This window comes from Perissodus microlepis, chromosome 7 (genome assembly GCF_051167445.1).
Source record: "Perissodus microlepis isolate ML-2025 ecotype Zambia chromosome 7, ASM5116744v1, whole genome shotgun sequence".
Taxonomy (NCBI): domain Eukaryota; kingdom Metazoa; phylum Chordata; class Actinopteri; order Cichliformes; family Cichlidae; genus Perissodus; species Perissodus microlepis.
In genome coordinates, this window is record NC_140467.1 from 28,771,731 (window position 1) to 28,798,639 (window position 26,909).

At 40.3% G+C, this 26,909-nt stretch overlaps 2 protein-coding genes and 1 pseudogene across 4 annotated transcripts; 2 read left to right on the top strand and 1 right to left on the bottom strand.

Moving 5' to 3' along the window:
* Positions 1 to 9,975: 9,975 nt before the first annotated feature.
* LOC146383311 (uncharacterized) lies at positions 9,976 to 11,923 on the bottom strand. The gene is made up of 3 exons (XM_084934509.1): positions 11,400 to 11,923; positions 10,534 to 10,698; positions 9,976 to 10,456 (listed from the first exon to the last, which is right to left on the bottom strand). The coding sequence occupies exons 1-3, from the start codon at positions 11,454 to 11,456 to the stop codon at positions 10,289 to 10,291; spliced, it is 390 nt and encodes a 129-aa protein (XP_084790635.1). The 5' UTR covers positions 11,457 to 11,923; the 3' UTR covers positions 9,976 to 10,288.
* Positions 11,924 to 16,703: 4,780 nt separating this feature from the next.
* LOC146383312 (single-strand DNA endonuclease ASTE1-like) lies at positions 16,704 to 18,227 on the top strand (annotated as a pseudogene). Its single transcript, XR_014800739.1, has 2 exons — positions 16,704 to 17,983; positions 18,090 to 18,227. The product of XR_014800739.1 is annotated as a single-strand DNA endonuclease ASTE1-like (transcript).
* On the top strand, positions 18,194 to 26,379 carry LOC146383313 (uncharacterized). 2 transcript variants are annotated; one of them, XM_084934512.1, is made up of 4 exons: positions 18,194 to 18,286; positions 22,899 to 22,958; positions 23,667 to 23,832; positions 23,913 to 26,379. In XM_084934512.1, exons 1-4 carry the CDS (start codon positions 18,265 to 18,267, stop codon positions 24,676 to 24,678), a joined length of 1,014 nt encoding a protein of 337 aa, XP_084790638.1. In that variant the 5' UTR covers positions 18,194 to 18,264; the 3' UTR covers positions 24,679 to 26,379. The 2 variants fall into 2 exon arrangements, with proteins under 2 accessions (XP_084790638.1, XP_084790637.1); XM_084934511.1 differs by lacking the exons at positions 18,194 to 18,286; positions 22,899 to 22,958 and having other exon boundaries at positions 22,970 to 23,832.
* The last annotated feature ends 530 nt before the right edge of the window (positions 26,380 to 26,909 follow it).

The following is a 26,909-nucleotide window of genomic DNA, read 5'->3' on the forward strand; positions in this document are numbered from 1 at the left end:
GGTATATCATCCAGATATGGGCCAGGCTTGGTGTAGATGGCACTATTTATGTGATGGCATGCCACATCTGGACCGATTATGATTTGGTTTATGTGGCCCAGTCTCATAGAAAACAGGTCTGGCCCGGGTCTGGCATCAAGCTGGCACTTCTGACTGGTGTCATGGCAGGGAGGATGTCAGACGTGGGCCAAGTCTGGCAATGATGGCACTATTTATGTTCCTATTTTCCTGTTTTAGTTAGAAGACCCAAAATCCATGTTGCAATACTATACTGCTATGGTAGCCAACTTTTCAAATGCAGGTTTGACAGGTTTGTGAGTGTACACTTTATCCAAAACCTAGTGAGGGTTTACTCATGTTTACCACCAGGTGGCTGTACATCAGGAGGTAGAGCAGGTCACCTACTAATCACAAGGTTATTGGTTTGATCCCTGGTTCCTCCTGTCTGCATGTCAAGAGTGTGAATGTGTAGGAATGTAATTAGGAAGCATGTAGCTAGAGAAAGTGTGTGGTTAGGTTAATGCGGCATGTTGCATAAAGCACTTTGAGTAATCCTGGAAAATAGAAAAGCGCTATGTAAGAATCACTCCATTCACTGTCTGAACAGAGTTTTGACATGTTACTTTTGCACTATTATGTTCCGGCACATGTTATTATATGGCTTGATTAAGGTACACATTAGGCTGACATCTGGGGCCAGAAACTGTTCTGGGCCAGCACAGGACCAGCAGTGTGTCTGAAGCCCATGGCTCCTCACAACTTACTCATGGCCTACATACCACAAAGAATGACGGCCCTTTGGTGGCCCAGATCTGGTTTTCCCAGAGGTAATCCACACATGGGCCAGCACAGGACCACCGTGTGTCTGCAACTGGCCTTGTGCTGGCCCATGTGTGGGCCACATCGGGCAAACCAGATCTTGGCCACCAAAGGGCCGTCATTCTTTGTGGTATGTGGGCCATGTGTAAGCACATTGTGTGGGCCAGATCTGGGCCATACCAATTTTGCTATGTGGTATAAAGAATAGAATAAGTTTGAGCTTCTGCATAGTTCAGTTTGCATTAATTCTGTCTGTTGTTAATTCTGTCAGCCTTCAGGATGATCATGACTGAACATGACTTCAGTCACAAGAAACCTGAATAAAGGAGGAGTTACACTGGATCATCTCTGCAGCAGTAAGGGGAAAGATGAGAAACTAAACTCACTGAGACAAACATTTCATTTTTAATTTCAAGCTCCAGGCTCAGTAACGAAGAGCCTGCGAAGTTAACGAAGTTAATGGGATATCTGTTTGGAGTCCAATTCAGACCCCACATAGCGTTTTGATCGCTGTTTATGATTTTTGTTGGTGCTGCACACAGACCCACTCAGTTTCAACGCCAGCGTCTCAGCACAGTCAGCTTTCCTTATACATGCGTCTCCTCTTCTGGTCTCCGACATAGCTATAAAGAAGGGAAGACCTCATTACACCTACCTGTCCCTCCAACCTCCCAGGCACTGCCCCTTGAGCTCACTGCACCACACCTTTCCTGCAGTTGAGCCAGGCACCACACCTCTGTCACATCCATCTACAGCAAGTTGTAGGGAAAGGGTAACGTCTCCTTGGTCTAGGTGCGGTTTCCCCCTCTGGGGGCGAGGGTACCTGGACCTGGGGTATAGAGCGTGTTTGGGGAGTGTGATTGTGTGTACAGTGTCCATTTGTGTCTGTCTTTATGTTGGGTGAGTGCTGAGTTTTTGTATATGTGTGCATGAGGGTGGAAATGCACGTTTGTGTCTGTGTGTGCCTGTTTGTCTGTGTCTATATGTCAGGTCAGATCTTAGACTCCACCTCTCTGGGAACATCTCAGGCCCTCCAAAGTATAGGTCTATCTCCCCTCACCAACATAAAACAACATAATTTCAATTCAATTTTATTTATATAGTGCCAAATCATAAACAACTGTTGCCTCAAGGCACTTTATATTGTAAGGTAGATGTTACTCCCCTCGAGTCTTAATAAAGCTCAACTTGTTCTTTGCGTTTTAACTGACATTTATTTCGGACAGGAGGATTCTACGACATGTCTTGACATGTAATGATGTCCAACCACAGCCGATACAATGCCGTCAGAACTAAAAAGAAACACAAACTTAAATGAATATTCTTAATAAAGTCCTTAAGCATTAAATATAACGAAACATTCCAACATAACGATCAATAAAATACACATTACACCTCACACTGCGGTAATTGCACTGGAATATCACGCAACACTAGCGTATTTACATACAATGACAATAATCAACAAAATAAAACATTTACCTCATTGGCTTCACTCAAAGGGAATAAAACTTTCATCTTTACGTCGTGGGGAGGTCCAAAAAAGGCACTCTTTTATTTATCTTTCTGTAGACGTGCAAACCTCGTGGCTCGTCTCTTAATTAGCTTGCTGAGTGTGACAGCCAAAAAATATGCCCTCTTAGCAACAACAGACGGAACTATAGAAAAGGTTCCTATCTAATTGCACAATTAGCACAAATAACACATTTAAACATATAAATCTAATCAACAAAACATGAATTACTATTTATTTATTATTTATTAATATTTCAACTACTAATTGTTTCAACCTTAACTATCTAATAAAATGAACTTAAATGCGTGAGTTGCCTATGACGGCAGCTACAGTAGACCTGACAATAATAAATACAGAGAAACTAATGATTCAATGCAGATAGGCGTATAAACACATAATAAGTGAAGAAGAAACACTCAGTGCATCATGGGAATCCCCCAGCAGCCTACACCTATTGCAGCATAACTCAGGGAGGATTCAGGGTCACCTGATCCAGCCCTAACTATATGTGAGGGGAAGTTTTAAGGCTAATCTTAAAAGTACAGATAGTGTCTGTCTCCCAAATCCAAACTGGAAGCTGGCTCCACAAAAGAGGGGCTTGAAAACTGAAGGCTCTCCCTCCCATTCTACTTTTAAATACTCCAGGAACAACAAGTGTTATGTCCCCACATGAAAGCTAGGCGAAGAGGGTAGGGGGGACAGTAACAATTGGATCCGGATTGGAATGAAAAAGACGCCAGGCAGAGGTGTTTAACACAAAATAAATCTATTAACCCAATGATTATTGGTTTAATAATCAATTAACCCAATAATCATATAAACAGTAACAACAGAAAGAGGCAGCAACGCTGCTTTAATGATAAATTAGACAGGCCGACCCAAAGACATGGTGGCCGTTTCAACTAAGAAAATAACTATAAGGATTCAACAGAAAAAGACAGCAATGCTGCTATTAGCAATGAACCAGACAGACTCTGGCGCAGCTGGCTGCCGGCGGAGCTCACAGGCACGTCACTGCAACCCCCCCGGCTTCTGCTCCGCGGCTGCTGAGTGACCCCTCATCTGGGACTCTCCTCAGCTCTTTCTGGGACAGTGGCGCGGCTGCCCCTCTGTTGGTCTTCCTTGGTCTCTTGTGTTCTGAGGGCCTCTGGATGTCTCGAGTTTTGATCTCCTCCATACCTGCTTCATGCCCTGGAGGACGGGGCTGTGGCTCCCCACACCCTCTAGCAGATCATTACATGAAGGAACCTTTTAAAACAAGCACGTCCATGCTCACAGGTGTACACACGGGTACTCACACACACAAACTACACCCTTTTTGGCTCCTACCTCAAAGCACACTGTGCGCTGTCGATCTTACGTGCTGCACAATAATGTTTAATATTTAGTATTTACAGTTATATTCCCATATATCATCGTGATGTTGTTTATTGTATTGCTCTCGTTTTCTTCTGCTTGTTTTCTTTTTTCATTCTCAACAGGTGAAATTAAACAAGTATCTACTGTTATCTATTATTAGCTAGTTTATTGTGATGGTGTTGTTTTTATTATGTTGCTCTTTGGTGATCGTGGTGATCCAGGTGTTTTGTTTGTTTTTCTTTTTCTTTTCACTTCCCCCCTTTCTCACCATCTCTTCTCCCCTCTATTTTTCTTTCTCCCCCTCTCTTTCTTTCATTCTTTCTCCCTGTCCTATCCCCCAGTCATGTCTGTCCCGTCTTTAAAAAACGAAAATAAAATAAATACATAATTATAATAAAGGTCAATCAAATGGACCAATATGGCAAGGCCATGATGATCCACTTGGTAAAGTAAATCCACTTGGCATCTTTCTTGGCCTTCAGACAACAATTCTGATGGCTAAAGATCCAAACAGGACAGGCAAAAAAAAAAAAAAAAGCAATGAACCAGACAGGCCAAACCAAGAAATGGAGGCCACCGTCACTTAAGAAAAAACACTACTCAGTTGAGAGTTACTCACAAAGAGCCACACATGGTGGGGCTGGTCTCACACACACCTAGACCAGAATCTCACACACACCTAGACCAGAATCTCACACACACCTAGACCAGAATCTCACACACACCTAGACCAGAATCTCACACACACCTAGACCAGAATCTCTCACACACTGCCCAACGCAGATGAAATCCGCCAAAAGCCTCTCCCACACCCACACTGCTCCTCTCCAGCTTATATCACCTCTGGAGGGTAATTGGTGGTAAACGAGGGCAGATGAGCAGCAGGTGTGTCCTAAAGGAAAAGGCAGGGACAGAGAGAGACAAGGGGAGGGGCAAGAAAGAAGAAGGAGGAGGAGGAGAGGGAGAGGACAACACCACGTCCACACACTCCTACACCCTCACAGGATGTAACACAAGTAAGCCTGCAGTATGAGAACGAAGTGCTCTAATGGGATGATATGGTACTATAAGGTCAGGTTAGGATAAGATGGGGCCTGATTATTTAAGACCTTGTATGTGAGGAGCAGGATTTTGAATTCAGCCCGTATAGACGTATACACGTATAGGCTATGTATTCCCGTGTTTCCAGAGGGTGGAGGACATGTTTTCTGTATAGAAGGAATGCAGAGTGATTCGCGGACAGCTCTAAGATGCAGTCTTGACGCTAAAACAAAAGTGAGCGCCAGCACGGTGGATTTGGAGCAGCAATGTCCAGAGCTTCTTACAGACAGTTTGCAAAATGTGCAACAAAGACAAAGACTGGAGCCAAAAACAGAAAATGCTGAAAACATGACAAGTGTGTGATTAAATTAGTGGGAATTCAACTTCTCACCAACACTGACCTGCAATATTTTATATTCATGTTTGTTCATAAATAATATTCATGAGCCCGAACTTTGCTTCACTTGTGATCCAGCTCTGAGTAATATAGAAATAGAAATGATCTGAGTTCATTCATATTCATGAACTTGATCCCCAGGTTTCATTTAATTAACACCAAATCACAACAACACTCTCCTCACAGCATTTTATATTGTAAGATAAAGACCACATTAATACTCCAGCTGTTTCGTCTTGATGCATTCTCAATCATCCAGGAAAATAAATCTCCAAAAGTTGATTCTGTTCATCTGGACGTAGCGTTTTCTGGGAGAAACGTTTCATCACTCATCCAAGTGACTTCTTCAGTCACTTGGATGGTTCTTCAGAGACTGAACAAGTCACTTGGATGAGTGATGAAACGTTTCTCCCAGAAAACGCTACGTCCAGATGAACAGAATCAACTTTTGGAGACTCCAGCTGTTTGTTATGTGTTCCTGTCTCAGTGGCAATCTGGCCCTCCAAGATAAAATGCTGCCTGCACAGATTTAAACACACTTGGTCTTTTAATCAGGACTGACTGAGATGGGGATTATTTTCAGCTGTTTTCAAGCTTGCTTCTCTACATCAGTTACCTGCTCATTTGATTTATCTGTATGTCTGTATTGATGACGTTATAAGCCTGTCTAATTCTGGAGATCCATAGCAGAAATGTTGATGTGATCCCCATCCCACATCCTCATCTGAATGTTTAAAAATCAGGACTTTTACCATCAAGACCATTTGTTTCATCATCCATTATTTTATTTTCTTAATTTCTTGATCACTGAACGTGGAAATGCTAACATGACAAATGACACTTAGTGGCTGTTTTACGTCACACAGAATTCACTGGAAGTAACATGTTGTACAACAGCAGGTTACACTGATCATCACTTAATTTGATTAAGTTTTATTATTTTTATTATTTCTGAATTATGGTGACAGTTTGTGTTTCTTTGTCAGATGTTTTCTGTCTTAACTTTCTTTTATTCACTTTCTATTGTCCATCTTTCTGTCTGAAACATCAATTTAACTTTAAGCTGGAGATGCTGATTAGATTCACTCTCTGAATTCTGTCTATTAGTTGAACATCGGCTGATAGTTTGGGAAACCAGTTATTAACTGTGTTTGCCAACCAAAGTTTCGACTTCAAGCTCTGAGTGCGCTCACATGAAAGGAGGGGCGTCACACGTTGACTACACAAAGTGGATCAGCTGAGCAGCTTACAGCAGTCAAACACTATTAGAGGAACAGGTGGCAGAGATCAATAAAGAATATGTATCAGTAAAATGAATGCTTCAGTACAAAATCATTAAATCTGATGAACTCACAACAGGACTACTGAATGTGCTCTCAGTGATGCCGTTTGTTTCTAATATGACACTTCAGAGTTCATGCAGGTAAACATTAAAGGTGTATTGTTGGTGTTAAAAAGGTGCAGACTGATATATAAAAAAAGCTCTTTCAGCAGACTTTTTATATATGACTTATTTCTAGGGGATTCTTGTTCCCACGCTGCACCGCTACACCTGATCTTAAGGTTCCTCCACCTACCAAATCTCACTTTAACCTGTGCTGATAAATGATCTCAGGCTATTATGTCCAAGCAACATCGAGTGTCAAGAATGAAGACATTCTTGACATTTAATGACTATGCAGAATAGTTGCAGACAAATATAGTACAATGACAAAAACATTGTTTAATGAGTAAATATTAAAGTAATTAATGAAGCCAAATTAAAGGAAAGAAATAAGGAAGTGATGTGGTTGTGAAAACATGCCCGACTTCCACCCTGATTGAAGGCTAACTGTGCTGTTTACATTCATGGACATTTACACTGTATTTATAAACCGTATTTATTATACTATATTGCAACCAACACTCCTACCTCTAGCTATATAACTGTATTTATTATAGTAGCAACCCAGCAGCTCTAAACCTTACTCAATGTGCAATACCACTGTTCACATAGCACCTTATAATGCACTAATCCCTCACTTCCATTGCATATCTTTTTATCTTACATACCTTTTTTTGTAAAGATAAAAAATGACTATCTTACTTTCTAGATACTTACGTTGTAAGAATCTGAATGTAAATCTACATGCTGCCAACGGAGAGATGCCAAACTGTGTTTCGTTGTTCTTGTAACAGTGACAATAAAGATCTATTCTATTTCATATTGAACTGTAGCGGCAACCAATAGTGTTGGTCTCCAGTTGGTATCAAATACTGACCATTGGTGATTGCTTAGCTGAAACAGCATGAAAATAATTTGCTTTTTTTCAGTCTGATGTTTATCAGTTTGTTTAAATATAGTACTGTGCAGAATTGTTGAGTAACCCCTCATTTTATTATATTTTGCTTCAAGCAATTAAACACTACAGTAAAACTAGTATGTATTTAAACAAACAATGAATGGTTGATTCTTTGATAAAACACTGGCCTGTTCATAATTCAAACATTAAAAAGCTCCAAACACAAGGGATTAAACAGTGCTGTGCTGGGCTTATCTACGATGTATTATGTGTTATACCGACCGATGAAAAGAGACCAAATAGGCAAAACTGTGTGCCATAGTCAGAGGTTAACTGGTTTGGTCAGTTGGCGAGGGAACCGTGTGGAGAGAAGAGAAAGCAGACCAAAGTGCAGGCACTGATGACAGCGTAGCTGTGAGTGAATTTATTTAGTGAAAGATAAAATGAAACAAAAGCAGAGCATGAGGGGAACTTTGACTAACAAAACCTACACTGGGATAAACTAACAAAAGAACATGAGGAAAGTAATTAGTAGTACTATTAGTAGTAAATGTTACAAAAACCTGAACACCAGGAATGCGGAGCCTGAGACATAAACACCAGGGATGAGACACATTACACCCAGGAGAAAACAGACGATCTGACGAGGAACAGAGGTGAACACGCACAATAAATGTACACAGAGGGAAACGAGGAAATGGCAAACAGGCAGAGAACACAGCTAAACATAATCAAACGAGATAAGACAGAGGGGGAGCAAAACAGAATACACTGACGCAGGGCATGGCACTGTCAAAGGAAATACACGAACATAGAAACCAGGACTCTAGATGTAACACAAGGAACACAAGGTAGGCACACTGACAAAGCCTAAGGCCTGGAAAATCTTTAAATTACCAAAGAATAACTAAGAATACTAGAAATACGAAAGACAAAGCCATGACAAACCACTAAATCATATAAATATAAGAAAACAAAACATAAACACAGAGTCACCAGACTCCGGACCATGACACACTCAGAAAAATAAAGGTGCCAACTGGAACCAAAAGTGGTTCTTTAGACTGATGCCATAGAAGAACCTTTTTTGGTGCCACAAAGAACCTTTCAAACAATGGTTCTTTGAAGAACCATTTCTTTCAGTGGTTCATTGAAGAACCTTTAAAGGTGCCCCAAAGAACCATCAAGAAATGGTTCTTTGGGGCACCTTTAATGGTTTTTCAAAGAACCTTTTTAAAAATGGTTCTTTAAAGAACCATTTTTAAAAAGGTCCTTCAAATGGTTCTTTAAAAAAACCATTTTAAAGAACCTTTTTTGAGTGGTTCTTTAAAAAACCATTTTAAATCTTTCAAAATAAAATGTATCATAAATTGAATTTGAGTAGGGTAAAATAAATACGAGCACAGCATAGACATATATTAATGGTTTATTGTCATTTTGTAGTTACCAAAAGACAAAAAGGCATTTTAACCCTCAGCACAACATCACTACTAATACATGTCACATATAGGGCTGCCACGATTAGTCGACTAGTCACGATTACGTCGAGTATCAAAATCGTCGATGACTAATTTAATAGTCGACGCATCGTTTGAAGCTTTGTAAGATCCCAAAGGATGCAGGAATAAGTAGTAGGATTTAAGAGTGTAATAACGGACTGAAACAGAAGATGGCAGCACTGCATGTACAAGGATGCCAGCTGCCGTTAAACCCCGAAGAAGAAGACTGTGTCCCAGAATTCACAGCGCAGCCCTGCTCAGTTTCCAACAATGGCGGCAGCTAGTTAGTTTTAATGTTACTCTTATTATTCTTTCTGGGTCACAAAATAAACGTTTAACATATTTTCAGGCGGGAATGTAGCTGTGTAAACTTCAAATATCTGCTCAGTTTATCAAGACACCACATATTTTCAAAAGCGCTCTGACGTTTTCGGAGACGTCTGTTACCCACTAGCTCGATAGCTAGCCGGGGTTTAACGCTCAGTAGACCCGGTGAGAACACCGGACTCCCGGCAAATCGTTTTCAAACCCACCGCCGTCTTTCGCTACTCAGGTTAAACATGATATATAAGTCACTTAGATAACTTAAAAATGTTATTGTTTGGCTTTTTTTCAGTATTTTATTTGTTCCCAAGTAAATCGGTTTGGCTGAGATTAAAGTTCTAGTTTTTACACAGCTGAATAAATGTCAAGCAGACAACTGATTATCAGAAGTGTGAGATGCTCGAGAATATACTCCGGTGTCCTGTTATATTTTAGATAGCAAGGTGTTTATTAAACTTCACCGAAACAATCTACAAATGTCATTAAAATTTAATAAACTATCATCTTGTCTTTATTTTTACCTAGCACATACCTTAAACACTTAAAGCTGTAAGCTAATGATAGTTATATAAGAGCAGATGCATGCTGGTGCAATAAGCTGTACGTTTTACGTTCATGATCTGATTAGTCGACTAGTCGCAAAAATAATCGGTGACTAGTCGACTATCAAAATAATCGTTTGTGGCAGCCCTAGTCACATATTAGTGTTTTAAACAGTAATAATTAAATATATTTGCTATACTATAAATAAATATATATAAATACTATATCTACAGATAACACAACAATGAATACATGTATTGTTTAATTAATAAAACATCAGAAAGTGATAAAACACATTAGAAATAGCAATAGCTTCATAACAGACCAATAAATCAACACATTTTCATGAGCAGATGCTTGCATGTTCAGTAAAAACATTTCAACAACAAGTTTATGATTAAAATGATCAATGAACTTCAGCCTTACGCTATGTAATGTACCTTTCATGTTGTACTCATGGTCCTTTGTTAGTCCAGTTTAGGATAATGTCTCTGACGTATGTATCATATCAAATATATTTCATATCAAAACAAGCCCACACCTGCAGTTGTTTCAGTTTTTCACTGGTGTTTCCTGTTAGCTGGTCAACCTCACTCAGGTGGACATCCATATCAGCCAACCAAACGACAAGTTCCTCCCTTTGTGCTTCAAATCCCTCCCACTCTGAGACAAGGAGCTGAAAGAGAGAGAAAAGAGTCAATTATAAAGAAGAGAGAAAAGTGAAACCCTCCTCAGAAGGTCTGACTCGCATACCTGCAGTTGACCTGTGATGGACTCCAGTTTGGCGTTCACGTCATCCCTCGCCGATGCCAGCAGCCGAGTCTGCAGGGTGCCCTGGAAGAGCTGAGTTAATGTTCGACTCCTCCTGGTCAGGCTCTCCAGCTGGATGAGCCGAGGTCTCCCCTCTCGCCGCTGCCTCTGAACACAGAAACACAAATTGCATCTGAAGCAGGAGGTGCAGATTTTTTTTGCTATTCTTTTCTAAATCCAGGCTAGATCACGTGGAGGTATTTGGAAAACTTTTTTGGCCAGCGGACGACTGTTGTCTTGCAGAAGGTCAAATCAATCAAACATATGCGATACACAATCAATTCACAAGAACACATTATAAAAAACAAGTCCAGTTCTTGCCTGATTTCAAATGAATTCTGCATCAAAACAGGGTAAAACGAGTGTTTACAGCAAATGTGAGCACAAAGCCTCACTTTGTACAAGCCTGCTATTAAAGTTCTCCTCTATGCAGACGACTTTCCTGTTTTCAAGGCACAACTTGGATCTGCTGTACGAATCTTATGGATACACACTAAATGAAACAATAGTGTGCATGACTCCAGATTCTGATCCCTCATCCTAATATGGTCCCAACATAGCAACAGCAATAAAGCAAATGTTGAGGCTTCAAAATACAAAGTCCATAAACCAATGGCTGACATGGGTTTCATCATAAGGGTGATAAATATACAGATTTCAGTCTGTCTTAGAGATTTGATGTTCATTTACCTGCAGATGCCCTATACGTGCCTACTCTGTGGTTTTCCACATCACTATTTAATACAGGAAGTAAGTCAACTAAAACAAGTCATCTTTCTTTGTGAGAGGACCATATTAATGAAACAAACCTCAATGACATCATAGGGATCCCTAAATATGCTCCTGCTGCTTCTCTTCCTCCTCATCCTAAGCTTCCTTCTCCTTGTCCTCGCCTTCCATCCAATTGTAATTCAACCTAATTGTGTTTCTCCCCCTCCTCTTCCTCATTTTGTTGGAGCTGTGAACACAATTAATGTGAATCTGGATTAATTTGTGCAAACAAGAAAAATCTACAGCTTTTTGGTCAGAGGTGCTCTTGTGATTTAAGCCGGGTAGAGTAGATTTATGTGTTGATGCTACCTGCTTCAGCTCTGGCTGCTGAGTGATATTTACACCCTGGCTGGATTACAAACTTTAACCATGTGCTGAACTTTGGCCCAGCGTTGATACCTCTTGTTAGTATAACGACCTCTTCTTAGCTTGTATGTATGATGGTGGATAAATGAAATATACAAAGAAAAGACCGGAGCATAACTTGTCAACTAGTCCGAAAATAAGTTATACAGGAACAGTCAAAGACACACCTTCTCATGTCACATTTCTATTCATTTCTATATAATTACATTTCTATATAATTAGAGTTAGAGTTATCTAATCTAATTATTCATTCAAAACACTTATGCATAGCTGTATTTTACTCATACAGAATTCAAAGTACAGGTTCATGTGTGTATATATTTTAGAAGCCAAAGGTTCAAAATAGTTGGGAGCAGCTTCACTTAATTATAACAGTGGTTTTGTTAGGAAAACAGTTTCTGTATACCGGATACTAAATTGCGCTGACGTCAACGGCTAACGTATCTAGCTAATCGCTACTGTTAGCACAACATTAACAGCAAGCTACAATGACGAGTAACAAAAACAAAACAGTAATAAGGTTTTAATGAAAATGTTTTACCTTTTCCAACAGTCCTAGAATCCGGAGCTTCAAAGTCCAGCAGGTAATGAAGACTGTTATCCGTTTCGCTGTCACCGTCCGTGAGAAAGAGTTTTTTTCCCCCCGAAAGGTCAAGGCCCGCCGCTCGCGCACTCTGTCTGCGCATGCGCATCCCAACGACTGACCCCCTCCGTCCGCTCCCGGGAGGTTATAGTATGACGTGTTCTGACGTCACTCTCTCTCTCCCTGTATTTATTTGGCTCGAAACACATATTAACAAATTGCTCAGTGATGAACAACTACTCAGATCATTTACCTAAGCAGTGTGCTTTGTCAAAACGAAGTGTGTGTTCATTACACTGACATTCTGTTCTGCAATTGTTATTTACTTGTATTTTATAATTTGACTTACATACTGCTGGGTGGTTTGTAAAGTTTCCAACAACTAGTATTATCATTATGCTATATTTTCAAAAAATATATAATAATCTCAAAAGTAATGCCTTGGAGTAGAAAATAGTAATACTTTATTAACATTTAAAACTAAAGTACAGTATTTGAATGTGTGTATTGTGTCTACTGTTTGTTAACTCACCATATTCATAATGGGTTTGCAGGGTTAGGGGTGTGTGTGTGTGTGTGTGTGTGTGTGTGTGTGTGGGGGGGGGGGGGGTTAGGGTCTTTAGGCTTTCCCCCGCCACCCCTGCCACCAGTATATTTTTAATCAGAATCACTTTATTAATCCCTGGGGGAAATTATTTTTTGTTACAGTGCTCCATTATAAACCAACATTAAGACAAGACAGACAATACGCTAACTAAGAATAGTACAATATATACATATATATACATACATAAGTCACTCATAAATAAATAGCTGGAAAAGAAACATGTGTAGTTGTAGCAGTAACCAGTGTGTTAAGTGGATGCGTTGTACAGGGAGATGGCCACAGGCAGGAAAGATTTCCTGTGTCGTTCAGTGGTGCTTTTCGGTAATCTTAGTCTCTCACTGAACGAGCTCCTGTGACTGACCAGCATGTCATGGAGTGGGTGGGAGGTGTTATCCAACATTGTCTTTATCTTGGACAGCATCCGCCTCTCCGACACCACCTTGAGGGAGTCCAGCTCCATCCCCACAACATTACTGGCCTTACGGATCAGTTTATTAAGTCTGTTGGCATCTGCGACCCTCAGCCTGCTCCCCCAGCATGCAACAGCATAGAGGATCGCACTGGCCACAACAGACTCATAGAAAATCCTGAGCATTTTCTGGCAGATGTTGAAGGACCTCAGTCGCCTCAAAAAATAGAGACGACTCTGGCCCTTCCTGTAAAGTGCTGTGGTGTTTTTAGCCCAGTCCAGTTTATTGTCAATGTGTACTCCAAGGTATTTATAGTCCTCCACAATGTCAACACTGACCCCCTGGATTGAAACAGTGGTCAAGTGTTTCCTGGTCTTCCTGAAGTCCACGATCAGTTCCTTGGTCTAAGCAAATATTTCTAACTTTTATTTGAATATTCAGTTTCCTACCATCTTCTCTTAAAGGGTAATTGCCAGGTAACCCGCCCTCCCCCTTCGCACACACATGCACACAAAGAAAACACACAGTATAATTCACAGCCTCGTTATAGTGAATAAATATTTATGCCATTTACACCATCAAACTTAGATTGCTAAGGATGAAGAACCTTTTGTTCTTTAAAGAACCATTTGTAATAGCTGAAGAACCATCCACAAAATAAAAAGGTTCTTTGACGTATGATGGTTCTTTAAAGAACCATGAAGACATCTGAAGAACCTTTTAAGAACCATAATTTTTCTGAGTGCACTGCAGGTGTCTGTATGTTGCTTCAGCATCTAGCTAGCTCTACTGAAGATGAGATAAAAATAAAGACAATAAAAACATAAAAGGAGTAAAATATTTTTAAGTGGCAGGTAATTTCAAATGCAATGTTTCTATCAGCTTAACAAACGCACAAACTGTGCTGCTAGCTAAAGGTCCAGCTGCTGTATTTCACAGGCAGGTGATATTTAAAGGTAAGGACTGCTCATTTAAAGCTTACATGTAAGTCCTCATGATTTTAAATCACACACTGGGTCTGTAAATGTGACATTGTGCTTTTTTATATTGTGAAACCTGCTGCTAAACAAACGGAGGTAAACTGTGTTAAAGGTTATATGAACATCCTCTGCAGGTTAGTGCAGGATAAACAGGTTAGTTTGCTGTACTGTGATGGATTCAAAGTAAAGAACAGTGTGTGACTGGTGCACAGTGTCTGTGGTTTCATGGTAGGTTACATCAAGTGTAGCAGAGATTCACATGAATTTTAGCTGGTGATCCTGAGATTCATTCACTGAATTCCACCTTCATACCAGCTATACAGAGTCTAATATAAACACAGCATAAACAGTATATATTAGGGGTATTCAACTAAAATTTAAAGAGGTCGAAAAAGAGAGAAATTTCCCTCAAAAGTGTTGGAAATGCATACAACATGATCCACAAGCGTAAAATAATATTTACAGATGTGTACAATGATTTGTGTGTAACGTTTGAGGACTCACATGTGCGTGCTTCAAACCACAAAGAAATAAGAATCAATCTGAACACAGAAGACTATTTTACAAATGCATAAATCCAAACCCGTGTAAATACTGATCATTAACAAACAGTTGATTAAGTTTAGCTTCATGAATCTGATAATTTTATCTTTCAAAAACCTTGCTGGGAGCATAAGTGTCCACTTTATTTGAAATAAGTAAAAAGAATAAACAAACAAAACAAAACAAATAGACACAGGTACACAGTTGAAGCCCAGAAGTCCCAGTTTTACACTGGGACTTGAACATAGCTTACACTTGTCGATCTGTGTGAACCCCACGTGGGCATGTGATATGATCTGTGTGTACCAGGTGATTGGTGCACACGTATTTGAGGTATTGTGAGTGAGTGAGGGAGATGTTACGTGTAGTTTCAGACATTTGGGTGCAAATTTCTCTCCATATTTAATCAACTCCCCACTTTTCTGCTCAGTGAATGAATTGAGCTTTAGCTTATTCTGACAGCATTTTAAACCTGGGCTTGAATGGAGTCAGGGTCATCCTTATACACATGTGGGGTGCTCATTGATGAGCTGGGATCGGTATTTAGTTTTGATAAAGTTCACTGTGGAGTGGAGCCAAACATGGTCAAGATGCACAGAGCTACTTTCCTCCTACCTGAGAAACCTGTCTCAGTGGCAGGATCAGTTCTTACAAACTGCTCTTTCAAGTCCACATCAGCTTAGAGAAAGGAAGAAATAGATAAGCAACAAACAGTGCTTTGGACAGTGAAAAGCAATAGGTGGATGCTGGGCCTCTCCAGATGCAGCTGGTGACAGAGACTATCTTTGTTCTTCTTTCTACCGCTTTCATGTGTAACTTACTAACTCAGCTGTTGGTTTTGCAGCCTTGGTGGTTCCTGGGTTATTCTTAATCTTTTTGAGTATGTAATCTTCTGACCACATCTGTACAGTGTTTTCCTCTGCTTACTTTCTACATAACAGATGTTCAAGGTGATTACATTAATTGAAATAAACTTTTTATTATTATGCATTAATATTATATTAATATGGCATTTGTAACAAGTATCTCTACTTCTACTTAGGTGACAAATGACTCTAGTTGTTTCACCTCTGATTAGAAACCTAAAAATGTGAATACAAACACACTGCAGTGATTTGCAGCTATTCAAAGCTCATGAGTCAAGATATGAAATGTTGAAATCTTTTGTAAATGTGTTTTACTTCAGTGCAATGCCTGCTCCTCACATAGTCTCCAACAATATCAGGTTTTCTCACAATAATCCGATGACAGTCTGAGGTAATGATTCTCTCTAGCTTATCACAAACACTGTTTTCACTCTGTTATTTAAAAGTATGGGTGAATGCTCTAATGAGTCAATCAATTCATTGTTTCACAGAAAGCCAGTGCACCTGAGTTTGGACTGTTTGTAGTAAAGAAAGGAGAACATGGACTGAATAGGCAGTGTTACAGTGATCAACCCGAGAGGTGGTAAAATCGTGCCTTTCTTTAGCAGTGGCTCTCAATTTGAAAAGCTCCTCTTCACAACATGGTTCATTACTGAATTTAAATACTGATTTCTTTAAACACCAGTTGGGACATGTGTTGATAATAAAACCTTTTTTAACCTTTATTAGTTTGGGACTAATAAAGGTTTATCGTATCGTTTTCTTATCTTAAAGAACTAAGTATCTTTGATATATTAACAGAGCTGGAAAGTTAATGAAACACATTTCATTTTGCTCCACATAGTGAAATAAAACTGAAAGCCACAACATGAAGATGAAAGAAATGAAACCAAAAGAGTAACATAGGTATGCTAGATTAGTCAGAGCAGGTGTGACTGGATCTGTCAGTGTGGGCGTGTACCTGTACGATGTTCTAGTAGGTGTATAAATATCTGCAGACACAGAGGCATTAGCACAATAACCACCGCTCACCTTCACCACACTTTAAGGAATAATGGGAATTTTAAAGTTAGAGGACTTGATAGATCAGATACCTTCTCTCTGTGAGGAGGTTAAAGTAGAAAAAACAGGTCTCATCATTGATGGTGCAGCTCTGTACTATTTTTTGTATTATTACTCTAATCTGAAGCTGGACCAGCGCTGTGGAGGAGATTATCCTGGATTTAAAGATGAGGTCTGTAACTTCTTTAAGACTCCGCAGGACTGTGAAGTCACTCCGTACGTCTTCCTGGATGGAGGCTTAGGATCTGACAAGCGTGAACATCTTGTGTCTCATCTAAAAAAAAAAACTGGAAAAAGCAAAGACAGTAGCAGAGACTGAGCTTGGCTGCACTGTACGAAAAAGATACAGGCCTAACGTCTTACCACCTCTGGTCAGAGATGTCTTCATAGAAATCTTGAAGGAGAAAGGCATAGAGTTTAAACAGTGTTTAGGAGAGGCAGACCCTGAGATTTTTTCTGCTGCAAATCAGAAACAATGTGCTGTGCTGTCCATTGACACAGATTTCTGCATCTATGATGTGAACAAAGTTTTCCTTCATCTTAAACACTTTGAGTGGAAAAGAAAGAAGGATGGAAAAATTCCTGCTAAGCTCTACACACGTTCAAAGTTTTGTGAGCATTTTAAATTGGACCCTGCTCTCATGCCAGTCTTTGCTTCAATAGCAGGAAATGATTGTTCAAGATTAGGTAAAGAAATATTTGCAAATGAATCATCTTCACCTGGCCAAAACGACATCAAACGACTGTATGGTATGCTCACATTTTTAAGCAAATTGAAGCTGGACAGCTGTAATGATTCAGTGAAGAGAGAACACGCTCTGCAAAATGCTGTAAATCACGTTCGTGAGATCGAGGACAGATCTTTCAAACTCTCCATTCAAAAATATGTTGAACCAACAAAGACTGATTCTGAGCTGCCTTTATGGGTTCTTCAAAAAATTGAGCGTGGAGAACTCACTACTTTCATCATAAATATTGTGGATCAGAAGACAATGATCCTGCCTGCTCTTGTGGAGGACTTTTCACAGCCAAGCAGTTACACAGCTGCTTACTGCATCAGACAGTACTTCTATGGACTGTTAACTGGAGGTCAGATGTGCACTGAATATGACAGGGATAGAGAAGAGATCAAAGACAAGTGTGTCCCATCCATACTCCTCAGCAGTGATGAACAGAAACAACTGGAACTAGAGCGTCTGCATGAGGTACTGAGGTTAATCAATAAATATGTGTTTAATTGCTCTGACAGGTCATAAACGTGTTTCCGTGATACACATGAGCATCTTGTCTGTGCGGTACCTCTCTGTGCAGGCTCCTGAGGGTTTGCGTCGCAGGGTGTTTGAAGAAGCTCTGCAGGTTCAGACTTTAGACTTAGAAAACATCCCCGACCATCCGAAGCTGCCAGTCTGTGTGACTGTTCAAGAGGCTACAACACCACCCAAAACCTGAAACTGTCCACTGCCTCCACGCCCTCCTGCTGGGGTTTATGTATCACCATGACAGTCCAGGTAAGTGTCACTGGGTAACATGGTAGATATTTCCCAGATAATGGATAGAAAATATACTGTACTACAGGGTGGGCCATTTATATGGCCATTTATATATGGTTGGTGATATTAAAGTCCTGTTTGGGGCACATTAGTATATGTGAGGGGGCAAACTCCTCAAGATGGGTGGTGACCATGGTGGCCATTTAGAAGTCGGCCATCTTGGATACAACTTTTGTTTTTTCAATAGGAAGAGGGCCATGTGACACATCAAACTTATTGGTAATGTCACAAGAAAAACAATGGTGTGCTTGGTTTCAACGTAACTTTATTCTTTCATGAGTTATTTACAAGTTTCTGACCACTTATAAAATGTGTTCAATGTGCTGCCCATTGTGTTGGATTGTCAATGCAACCCTCTTCTCCCACTCTTCACACACTGATAGCAACACCGCAGGAGAAATGCCAGCACAGGCATCCAGTATCCGTAGTTTCAGGTGCTGCACATCTCGTATCTTCACACCATAGACAATTGCCTTCAGACGACCCCAAAGATAAAAGTCTAAGGGGGTCAGATCGGGAGACCTCGGGGGCCATTCAACTGGCCCACGACGACCTTTCCAGGAAACTGTTCATCTAGGAATGCTCGGACCTGGCACCCATAATGTGGTGGTGCACCATCTTGCTGGAAAAACTCAGGGAACGTGCCAGCTTCAGTGCACAAAGAGGGAAACACATCATCATGTAGCAATTTCAAATATCCAGTGGCCTTGAGGTTTCCATTGATGAAGAATGGACCCACTATCGTTGTACCCCATATACCTCACCAAACCATCACTTTTGTTGTTCCAACAGTCTTGGAGGGATCCATCCAATGTGGGTTAGTGTCAGACCAATAGCGGTGGTTTTGTTTGTTAACTTCACCATTCACATAAAAGTTTGCCTCATCACTGAACAAAATCTTCTGCGTGAACTGAGGGTCCTGTTCCAATTTTTGTTTTGCCCATTCTGCAAATTCTGTGCGCCGATCTGGGTCATCCTCGCTGACATGCTGCAGTAGCTGGAGTTTGTAAGGGTGCCATTTGTGAGTAGCTAATATCCGCCGAAGGAATGTTTGACTAATGGCACTCTCCAGTGACATGCGGCGAGTGCAACGCTGTGGGCTCTTGCTGAATGAAGCTAGGACAGCCACTGATGTTTCTTCATTAGTGACAGTTTTCTTGTGTCCACATTTTGGCAAATCCAACACTGAACCAGTTTCACAAAACTTAGCAAGCAGTTTGCTAACTGTAGCATGGGAGATGGGTGGTCTCGTAGGGTGTCTTGCATTGAAATCTGCTGCAATGACCCAGTTACTGCGTTCACCAGATATCAACACAATTTCGATCCGCTCCTCACGTGTTAACCTCGTCGACATGTCAATGGCTGTGAACAAAGAGAAACTTGTAAATAATTCATGAAAGAATAAAGTTACGTTGAAACCAAGCACACCATTGTTTTTCTTGTGACATTACCAATAAGTTTGATGTGTCACATGGCCCTCTTCCTATTGAAAAAACAAAAGTTGTATCCAAGATGGCCGACTTCTAAATGGCCACCCTGGTCATCACCCATCTTGAGGAGTTTGCCCCCTCACATATACTAATGTGCCACAAACAGGACTTTAATATCACCAACCATTCCCATTTTATTACGACGTATCCATATAAATGGCACACCCTGTACTAAAAGTAGTCACTCACCCATCCAAATCATTGAGTTTAGGTGTTCCAATGACTCTCGTGGTCTAGGGTGTATGAACTCAAGCTCCTAGGAATGCAGACTGCTCCTACAAACATGAGTAAAAGAATGCTTCGCTCTCAGGAGCTCAGTGAATTCCAGTATGGTACCACGCAACCTGTGTAACAAGTACAGTCATGAAATTTCCTGCCTACCAAGGCTATGTCCACATGTACACAGGTACTTTTGTAAACAGAGAATTTCAGTTTTCGTTAAAAAAAAAAAACGGACCACACGTGCAGTTTTGAAAAAATATCTCTGTCCACATGTAAAGGCAAAAAACAAATCAAATGCTGTCAAGAACATGCTAAAAAAAAAAAAAAAAGGTGGCAAAATAATCCTAACCATGTTGGCCAGTTAAGCACAAACAAAGATGGCACATAAAAGCAGAAAGGAGTCCTATGTGTGGAGAGACAGTGAGGTGGAATTATTCCTCAATATCACGCTGGAATATAAAACAGCAAAAACACACGAAAACACGAACTGGGAGACTTGCCAGGGCCTTTGCAATGCTCTAAACCATGCTTTCAGTCTGTAAAAACAAATTCAATGAGCTCGATATAAGCATAGTCCAAAATAGTGTTCGTGAGCAGTGCTTCCCACGGTTGCGTATTCTTTCTTTAGGTAAGGAAGCCATGGGTATGCTGGATCCTCAATAAGGAAAACTGGAATTGCCTCTTTATGTTCCACAGTTCATGCCATTTTTCAAATGTGTGTTCAGCGTAGAATTTGCAAAAATATGGGTTTTGTGTACACTGCCTTGCCAACGCAACATCAATAAATTAATACCTATAGTCACAGGTGGCTTGTATGTTCAGAGAAAACATACCCTTCCTGTTAACATGGTCCATAGAATTCATGGATGGTTGCTTTATTTCCACATGGGTCCCATCCACAGGACCAATACACTGAGGAATTCCATAGGCTCAGTAAAACCCTGCTACAAGTTCCTCTACTTTGTACTTGGTGGTAACTGTATAAACACAGGGCCCAAGTGAACAGTAATTGCAGTACAAACTTGTCTTACTATTTTCAACACCACTTGCCTTAATAGTCCGAAAGCGTTTGCAGTCTTGCATAACCTCACTTCATCAGCTAAATAATGCAATGTACATGCAACTTTTTTTTTTACAACACTGACAGGCAACTTCATTTTGGTTGTTTGGGCTTCAATGTGCAGACGAAGTAGCTCACAAAGAGCCAAAAGTGAAGTCCTCAACATGCAAAAATTCTCTCGCCATTTTTCTGGAAGTACCTCCGTGCTTTCAAAGTTGTCTATCAAGAGGTGGTTCGACCCAGTCTTCGTCCGAAACAGACGACTTTGGCGTTGGGATTTGGGTTGTGAGAGCATATGTGTTGAATGTAGAAGCCACAGAAGTAGAAGTTCACTCTGACGCCTCAGTCTTTCTAAATGGAGGGAAAGTAACTCCGTGTGTGTATATAAGCGTGAAAAAACTGCAACAGTATTTTGTCTATATCTGCCATTGTAGAAATTTATCTCATGTAAACAATAACGTGGCGCACAGCGTGAAGTCAAAAAAGGCGCACACCTTTGACGTTGGTTGACTAAATCTCAGTTTTCCTCGTCCACACGTAAATGCAAAGAGTTTTAAAAAATCTCCACCCAGGCAGGAGTTTTTAAAAATCTCAGTTTTCAATGATCCAAAACACCGTTTATGTGTGGACGAAAGGCCCAAACGCATAGAAAAGGCTGCATTTTAAAAAATGTGGACGTAGCCTAAAATTCCATAGTCAGCTGTTAGTGGCAGTATAACAAAGTGGGAGCGATAGGGAATGACAGCAACTCACAAAGTAGTAGGCCATGTAAAATTACAGAGCAAGCAGACCCATTGTGCTCAGAGGTCACCAACTTTGTGCAAACAGTCACTACAGACCTCCACACTTCGCGTGGCATTCAGATTAGCTCAAGAACAGTGCGTAGAGAGTCTTGTGTAAAGGGTTTCTATGGCGACTAACTGTATCCAAGCTTTGCATCACCAACCACAATGCAAAGAGTGGGATGCAATGATGTAAAGCAAGCTGCCACTGGACTCTAGAGCAGTGGAGACATGTTATCTAAAGTGATGAACCACACTTCTCTGTCTGGATATCCGACTGATGAGTCTGTTCTTGATGGTGGTCAGGACAACAGTACTTGTCTGACTGCAATGTGCCAAGAGTAAAGTTTGGTGGAGAGGGGATTATGATGTGGGATTGTTTTTCAGGAGCTGGTCCCATCCCCTTAGTTCCAGTGAAAGGAACTCTTAATGCTTCAGCATACCAATACATTTTGGCCAACTGTGTGGGAACAGTTTGGGGACAGCCCCTTCCTGTTCCAACATCGCTGCACATAACTGCACAAAGTAGGTCCATAAAGACATGGATGAGTAGGTTTGATGTGGACAAACTTGACTGCCCTGCACAGAGTTGCACAGAGTCCTGACCTCAACCTGACAGAACAACTGTGGGATGATTTACAGTTGAGAGTACGAGCAAGGCCTACTCGTCCAACATCAGTGACCTTACAATTGTTTTTTATGGAAGAATGGTTGAGAAAAAAACAATAATATAATGGAGGCTTTCTGATGGCACTTATAAAATTGTGTTGTCCGCCCTACACTGGATGTCACTGCTTATTTATTCTATCTAAGTAATTGCGAATGTGCACCATGAGGGATATCTTTCCCCATGGAAGCAAAATAAAAGGTATTAAAAATGAAAAGAAGGAAATCAAGAAAAGCAAAATGAGGGAAGTTAACTGTTATACAATTTAAAATAAAATCTGGTTTAGCTATCAGCTGTCACTGAAAACAATGAAAAAGTGTCACATGTGAAAGATGTTCCTTCATTTCAGAAGCTAACAGAGAGGTTGAAGCAGCATCGACAGCCTCCTCTCCAAATGATGGGAAACAAGGTGAGCTCATATAGCGGAGACCTTAAGTTATAAACAGTTGTATCTATCAGTATCAACACTCTAAGTACAAGTTTCAAAATGTATTTAAACTTTCTCAGTTAAAAAGATAATTATATTATTTACAGTTATTCTGGTGTGTCTTGATGAGCTGCTTTGACCCCTGTTGACCTTCAACACCAAACAGGTTGAAAACAGTCTGAGGCTCTAAGCAGGTTAACAGGGGACCAGGCTAGAAGAAGATTGTGAGCATGACAGAGGATGACAGTGGCAAAAACATGTTTCTGGTGAAATGTTGTTAGTTGTCTTTAGTGTTACAAGTGTAATCGGAGTTTTCAATGTTTCAAGATACACAAAATAAAACTTATTTAACCAAAAAATATTTGTAGATTATAAAGTGTTGGGAAATCAATGTGAAAACTGTGCAGACATGGACATCGTGGACTGTTAACAAATGTAGAATATGAATCACTACTGGCTACACTGAAAGGAAGAGGGCCCACAGAGATGACTCATGCCCTTGCATGTCACAGCAGGTTAAGACTGTAATCAGACTTCCTGTAATCAGACTTCCTGTAGTCAGACTTCCTGTAGTCAGAGTTTGTGTGACAGCAGCAGCACTGATGCTTCCACATCAGCCTGAACAAGAAGACAAACTGCTGCTGGTCTCTGGTTCTGTGTCACTGAAACTTTGTCTTATTTTGTCTGTAGAGGATGAGTTTGAGAGGAAGATGAAAGCTTTAAAGGATGCAGCTATCAGGAGGAAATGGCAGCCCTGTGTGGCTCATGCTTTCAGCCAATGGCAGTGCTGCATGAGGCAGAGCCTCCACCTGAACCAGCTGCTGTGTTCCCCTCTACCAGAACCTCAGTGTGCCCGGTAAACACCAGACCAATGATGCGCTCCACAGATGTTTAACACACTTCATCAACTTTAACTGAGATTTTTTGCTTTGTCAGGCTTTACTGTGGACCTCTCCTTCATCGGCTGGCAGATGAAGACACGATTGAAGAAGTACAGAAAACACTGAGAGGAGAAAAGAAGGAATTATATGAATATTTAAAGACGATTTCTTATCCAAAAACTACTGGGGAAGGGCCCTCAAGTGAGGAACAAGTACAGAAGCCTGAGGAAGAGGAGAACTCAGATGAAGATTCCAAAACCAATCCAGACAATCCACACATTGTGGAAAAAACTCTGCTTATTGGTGATGCTGTACTCAGAGATGTGCAGCTAGAGACTCCAGGAACTGTGATCAATTGCATTCCAGGAGCAAGAGCAGGTGACATTAAAGCTTATCTGAAACTGCTGTTTCAGAATGAACATAGATATGGGAAGATTGTAATTCACGTTGGCAGTAATGACAGCATTTTCAGTCAATCCGAGGTCACTAAAATTAGCATTGCATCAGTTTGTAACTTTGCCAAAAAAATGTCAGACACTGTAGTTTTCTCTGGTCCCCTCCCCTATGAGACCAATGATGTCATCTATAGCCGCATGCTGTCATTGAACCACTGGCTGTCTGAATGGTGTTCAGAAAACAGCGTGAAATTCTTAGATAACTGGAAAACCTTCTGGGAAAACCCTGGTCTTATTGAGGAAGATGGCATCCATCCCACTTTGGATGGTGCAGCTCTCCTTTCTAGACGTCTGGATGAATTTATACAGAATTTGGACAAGAAAGCAGAGTTAGGGTCTTTTGTCATAGAGGCTGTGACTCCATAACACCAAAGAGTCAAAACAGCTAAATGTGGTTTACTAAATATATTATTTTTACAGTAGACGTTAAGAACACAGAGAAATGAAGTGATGCAGGTTTAAGAGATGAATGGCTTCCTTTTATTTTTGGATAAACATGATGACGTTTTTAAAACTTAAAGTAATGCAGAAATAAAACACAATCCTGCCTCAACATTTAATACAGCAAGAAGAAAAGAACAAAATCAGGGAAATAAAGAGCTGTCAGTTTGGTTTGTTTTACTTTTTTCAGTCAGGTGATTGAACTGCACTAACTCAAATATAGTTTATGAGCAGCAGGAAACTGAAGAAAACAGGAACATGGATGCCAGTCAGGTGTTTAATGAGCAGCTGAGAGAGGAAAGGAGGAACTTTTCAAGAATTTATCAGACAAATCATTTGGTATAGACAAGGTTTTTTTGTGAAATCAAACACCTTTTGGAGAGTATTCTCATCCAGAAAAACTGTAGTCTCTGTCAGATCCGGTCCTCTTTAAATTTTAGCATGTTGATGGTAAAAATGTGTTTGTCTTACCCGTTCAACTGGTGCTGTGCTTTCTGGAGTATTTTTGTTGCTTCAAGGCCTTAACAGAGCTCATTTGCAGCTTAGGAGTAATCCTGTTTTTTCTGCATCTGAGGCTGAATCTCAGGTGGTGTCTGTAATCAGCCATCTTACATTCTGTTTGCTCATACTGACATACAGCCCCTAATCCTGTTATCTCTGTGATTTCATGCTGTTCTCCGGTGATTTTCTTTTCATCAGATCCCCCCCCCCCTTATGCTCAGTTTAACAAATACAAACTTGGACCAGCCTCAGTTTTGCTAGTTCAGGAAATAAAAGGTGATGAAAAATAAATACATTGTTTTGCTCTGTCTAATGTCCCTGTGTGTGTGTGTGTGTGTGTGTGTGTGTGTGTGTGTGTTTCACTGGAGTTTGATTGTAGGGGTGTTTGTTTCTGTTACGGCCCTAGCAGGGCCTTCTCCTGAAGTTGCCTGTGTGGGCGTGTCCTACGTATGTCCTGCCTGAGGTGCCACCTTTTTGCTTTTGAACAGCTGACTCCCATCAGCAATTAAAGGTATTTAAGGCAGGAGAAAGGTGAGCTCTGGTTGTTGCAGCTGGAGAGCTATGTTCGGTGATTGTTTACTCCTGCTCTGTGGCGAGGAGTGTTTGGTGACCACACTCTTTTTTTTCTTTTTACTTACTTTTCAGTTTACTGACCAATGTCTGAGTTGTTTGTTTCTTTAACTGGTCATAGCGGCTTGTCCTTCTCTTTTAGTTGAGTTATTAATAGAAACTTAAATAAAACTCTTTAATTTAACCCTTTTGCCTCCCTATCTCCTTTTTCTGACTGGGACACATTTTGTCAATTTTCCTGATCACCTGGACCCTTTTAATAGAACGTGTCATTGATGATCAATAATGTTGGGTGAGCACAGTTTGTGTTGCATATTGTGCTTCAGCTTGTGCTGCTGTTGTACAAGGTTAATGGTGTGTGTGTGTGTGTGTGTGTGTGTGTGTGTTGCATGTCATTTGTATCTCCATGCTTTAGCCCGTACCTCATCAAGTACAGGTGACATGTTGTTAGGAGTTTTATGCTTTATGAGTTTGTAAATACTAATTTACAGTCTAAGTAATAAATTGTTTTAAAAGAATGTTTTCTATTTTGTTTTGGGATTGGTCAGAAAAATGTAGTGGGATATAAAATGTTGGAATAAAAAACAAAATAAAATTAAAATTATCATTCGAATTAGTTATTTTTCAACTGCGTTATGGACAACAAATTTGAAAATATGATTTTGGAGGTTTTTTTGTTCACTAATATCATCAAGGATTAATCTTTTTATGAGTCCACATTATACTGTTGAGTTCAAATTACTCAACATCCTTATGTGCCCCATCATTTTTATTGCAGTTTAACCAACATGTAAAAGATCTATGACACAGAAATCACATGTAACACCATGAACAATGTTACAGAGTTTACCGGGCACATTAGCAGGAAAAAAGCAAATATTATTTAAGATAAAGACATTTTATTTTCTCTTTTTGTTTGCATAAATATCAGTACCTTTTGTCTTGGCACTGCTTCTCAGACTATAACCTCATGTAGCACTGATGAAGTGCTAATGAATTCATAGAAACCAGGTATTAAGCTAGATATTGTGCGATTATCAGTTGACTCGATCGTTAGACTTAAGAAGGGCTACTGGAGCTGATGT

Bases quoted from the DNA above. Each gene is read 5' to 3' on its own strand.
- LOC146383311 (XM_084934509.1), bottom strand. From the start codon at position 11,456: ATGAGGAGGAAGAGAAGCAGCAGGAGCATATTTAGGGATCCCTATGAT. The intron at 10,699-11,399 runs GTTTGTTTCATT...TTCTGTGTTCAG, and splicing joins ATCCCTATGATGTCATTGAG to AGGCAGCGGCGAGAGGGGAG. The intron at 10,457-10,533 runs GTATGCGAGTCA...TCTCTCTTTCAG, and splicing joins CCATCACAGGTCAACTGCAG to CTCCTTGTCTCAGAGTGGGA.
- LOC146383313 (XM_084934511.1), top strand. From the start codon at position 23,480: ATGTCACAGCAGGTTAAGACTGTAATCAGACTTCCTGTAATCAGACTT. The intron at 23,833-23,912 runs GTAAACACCAGA...TTGCTTTGTCAG, and splicing joins CCAGAACCTCAGTGTGCCCG to GCTTTACTGTGGACCTCTCC.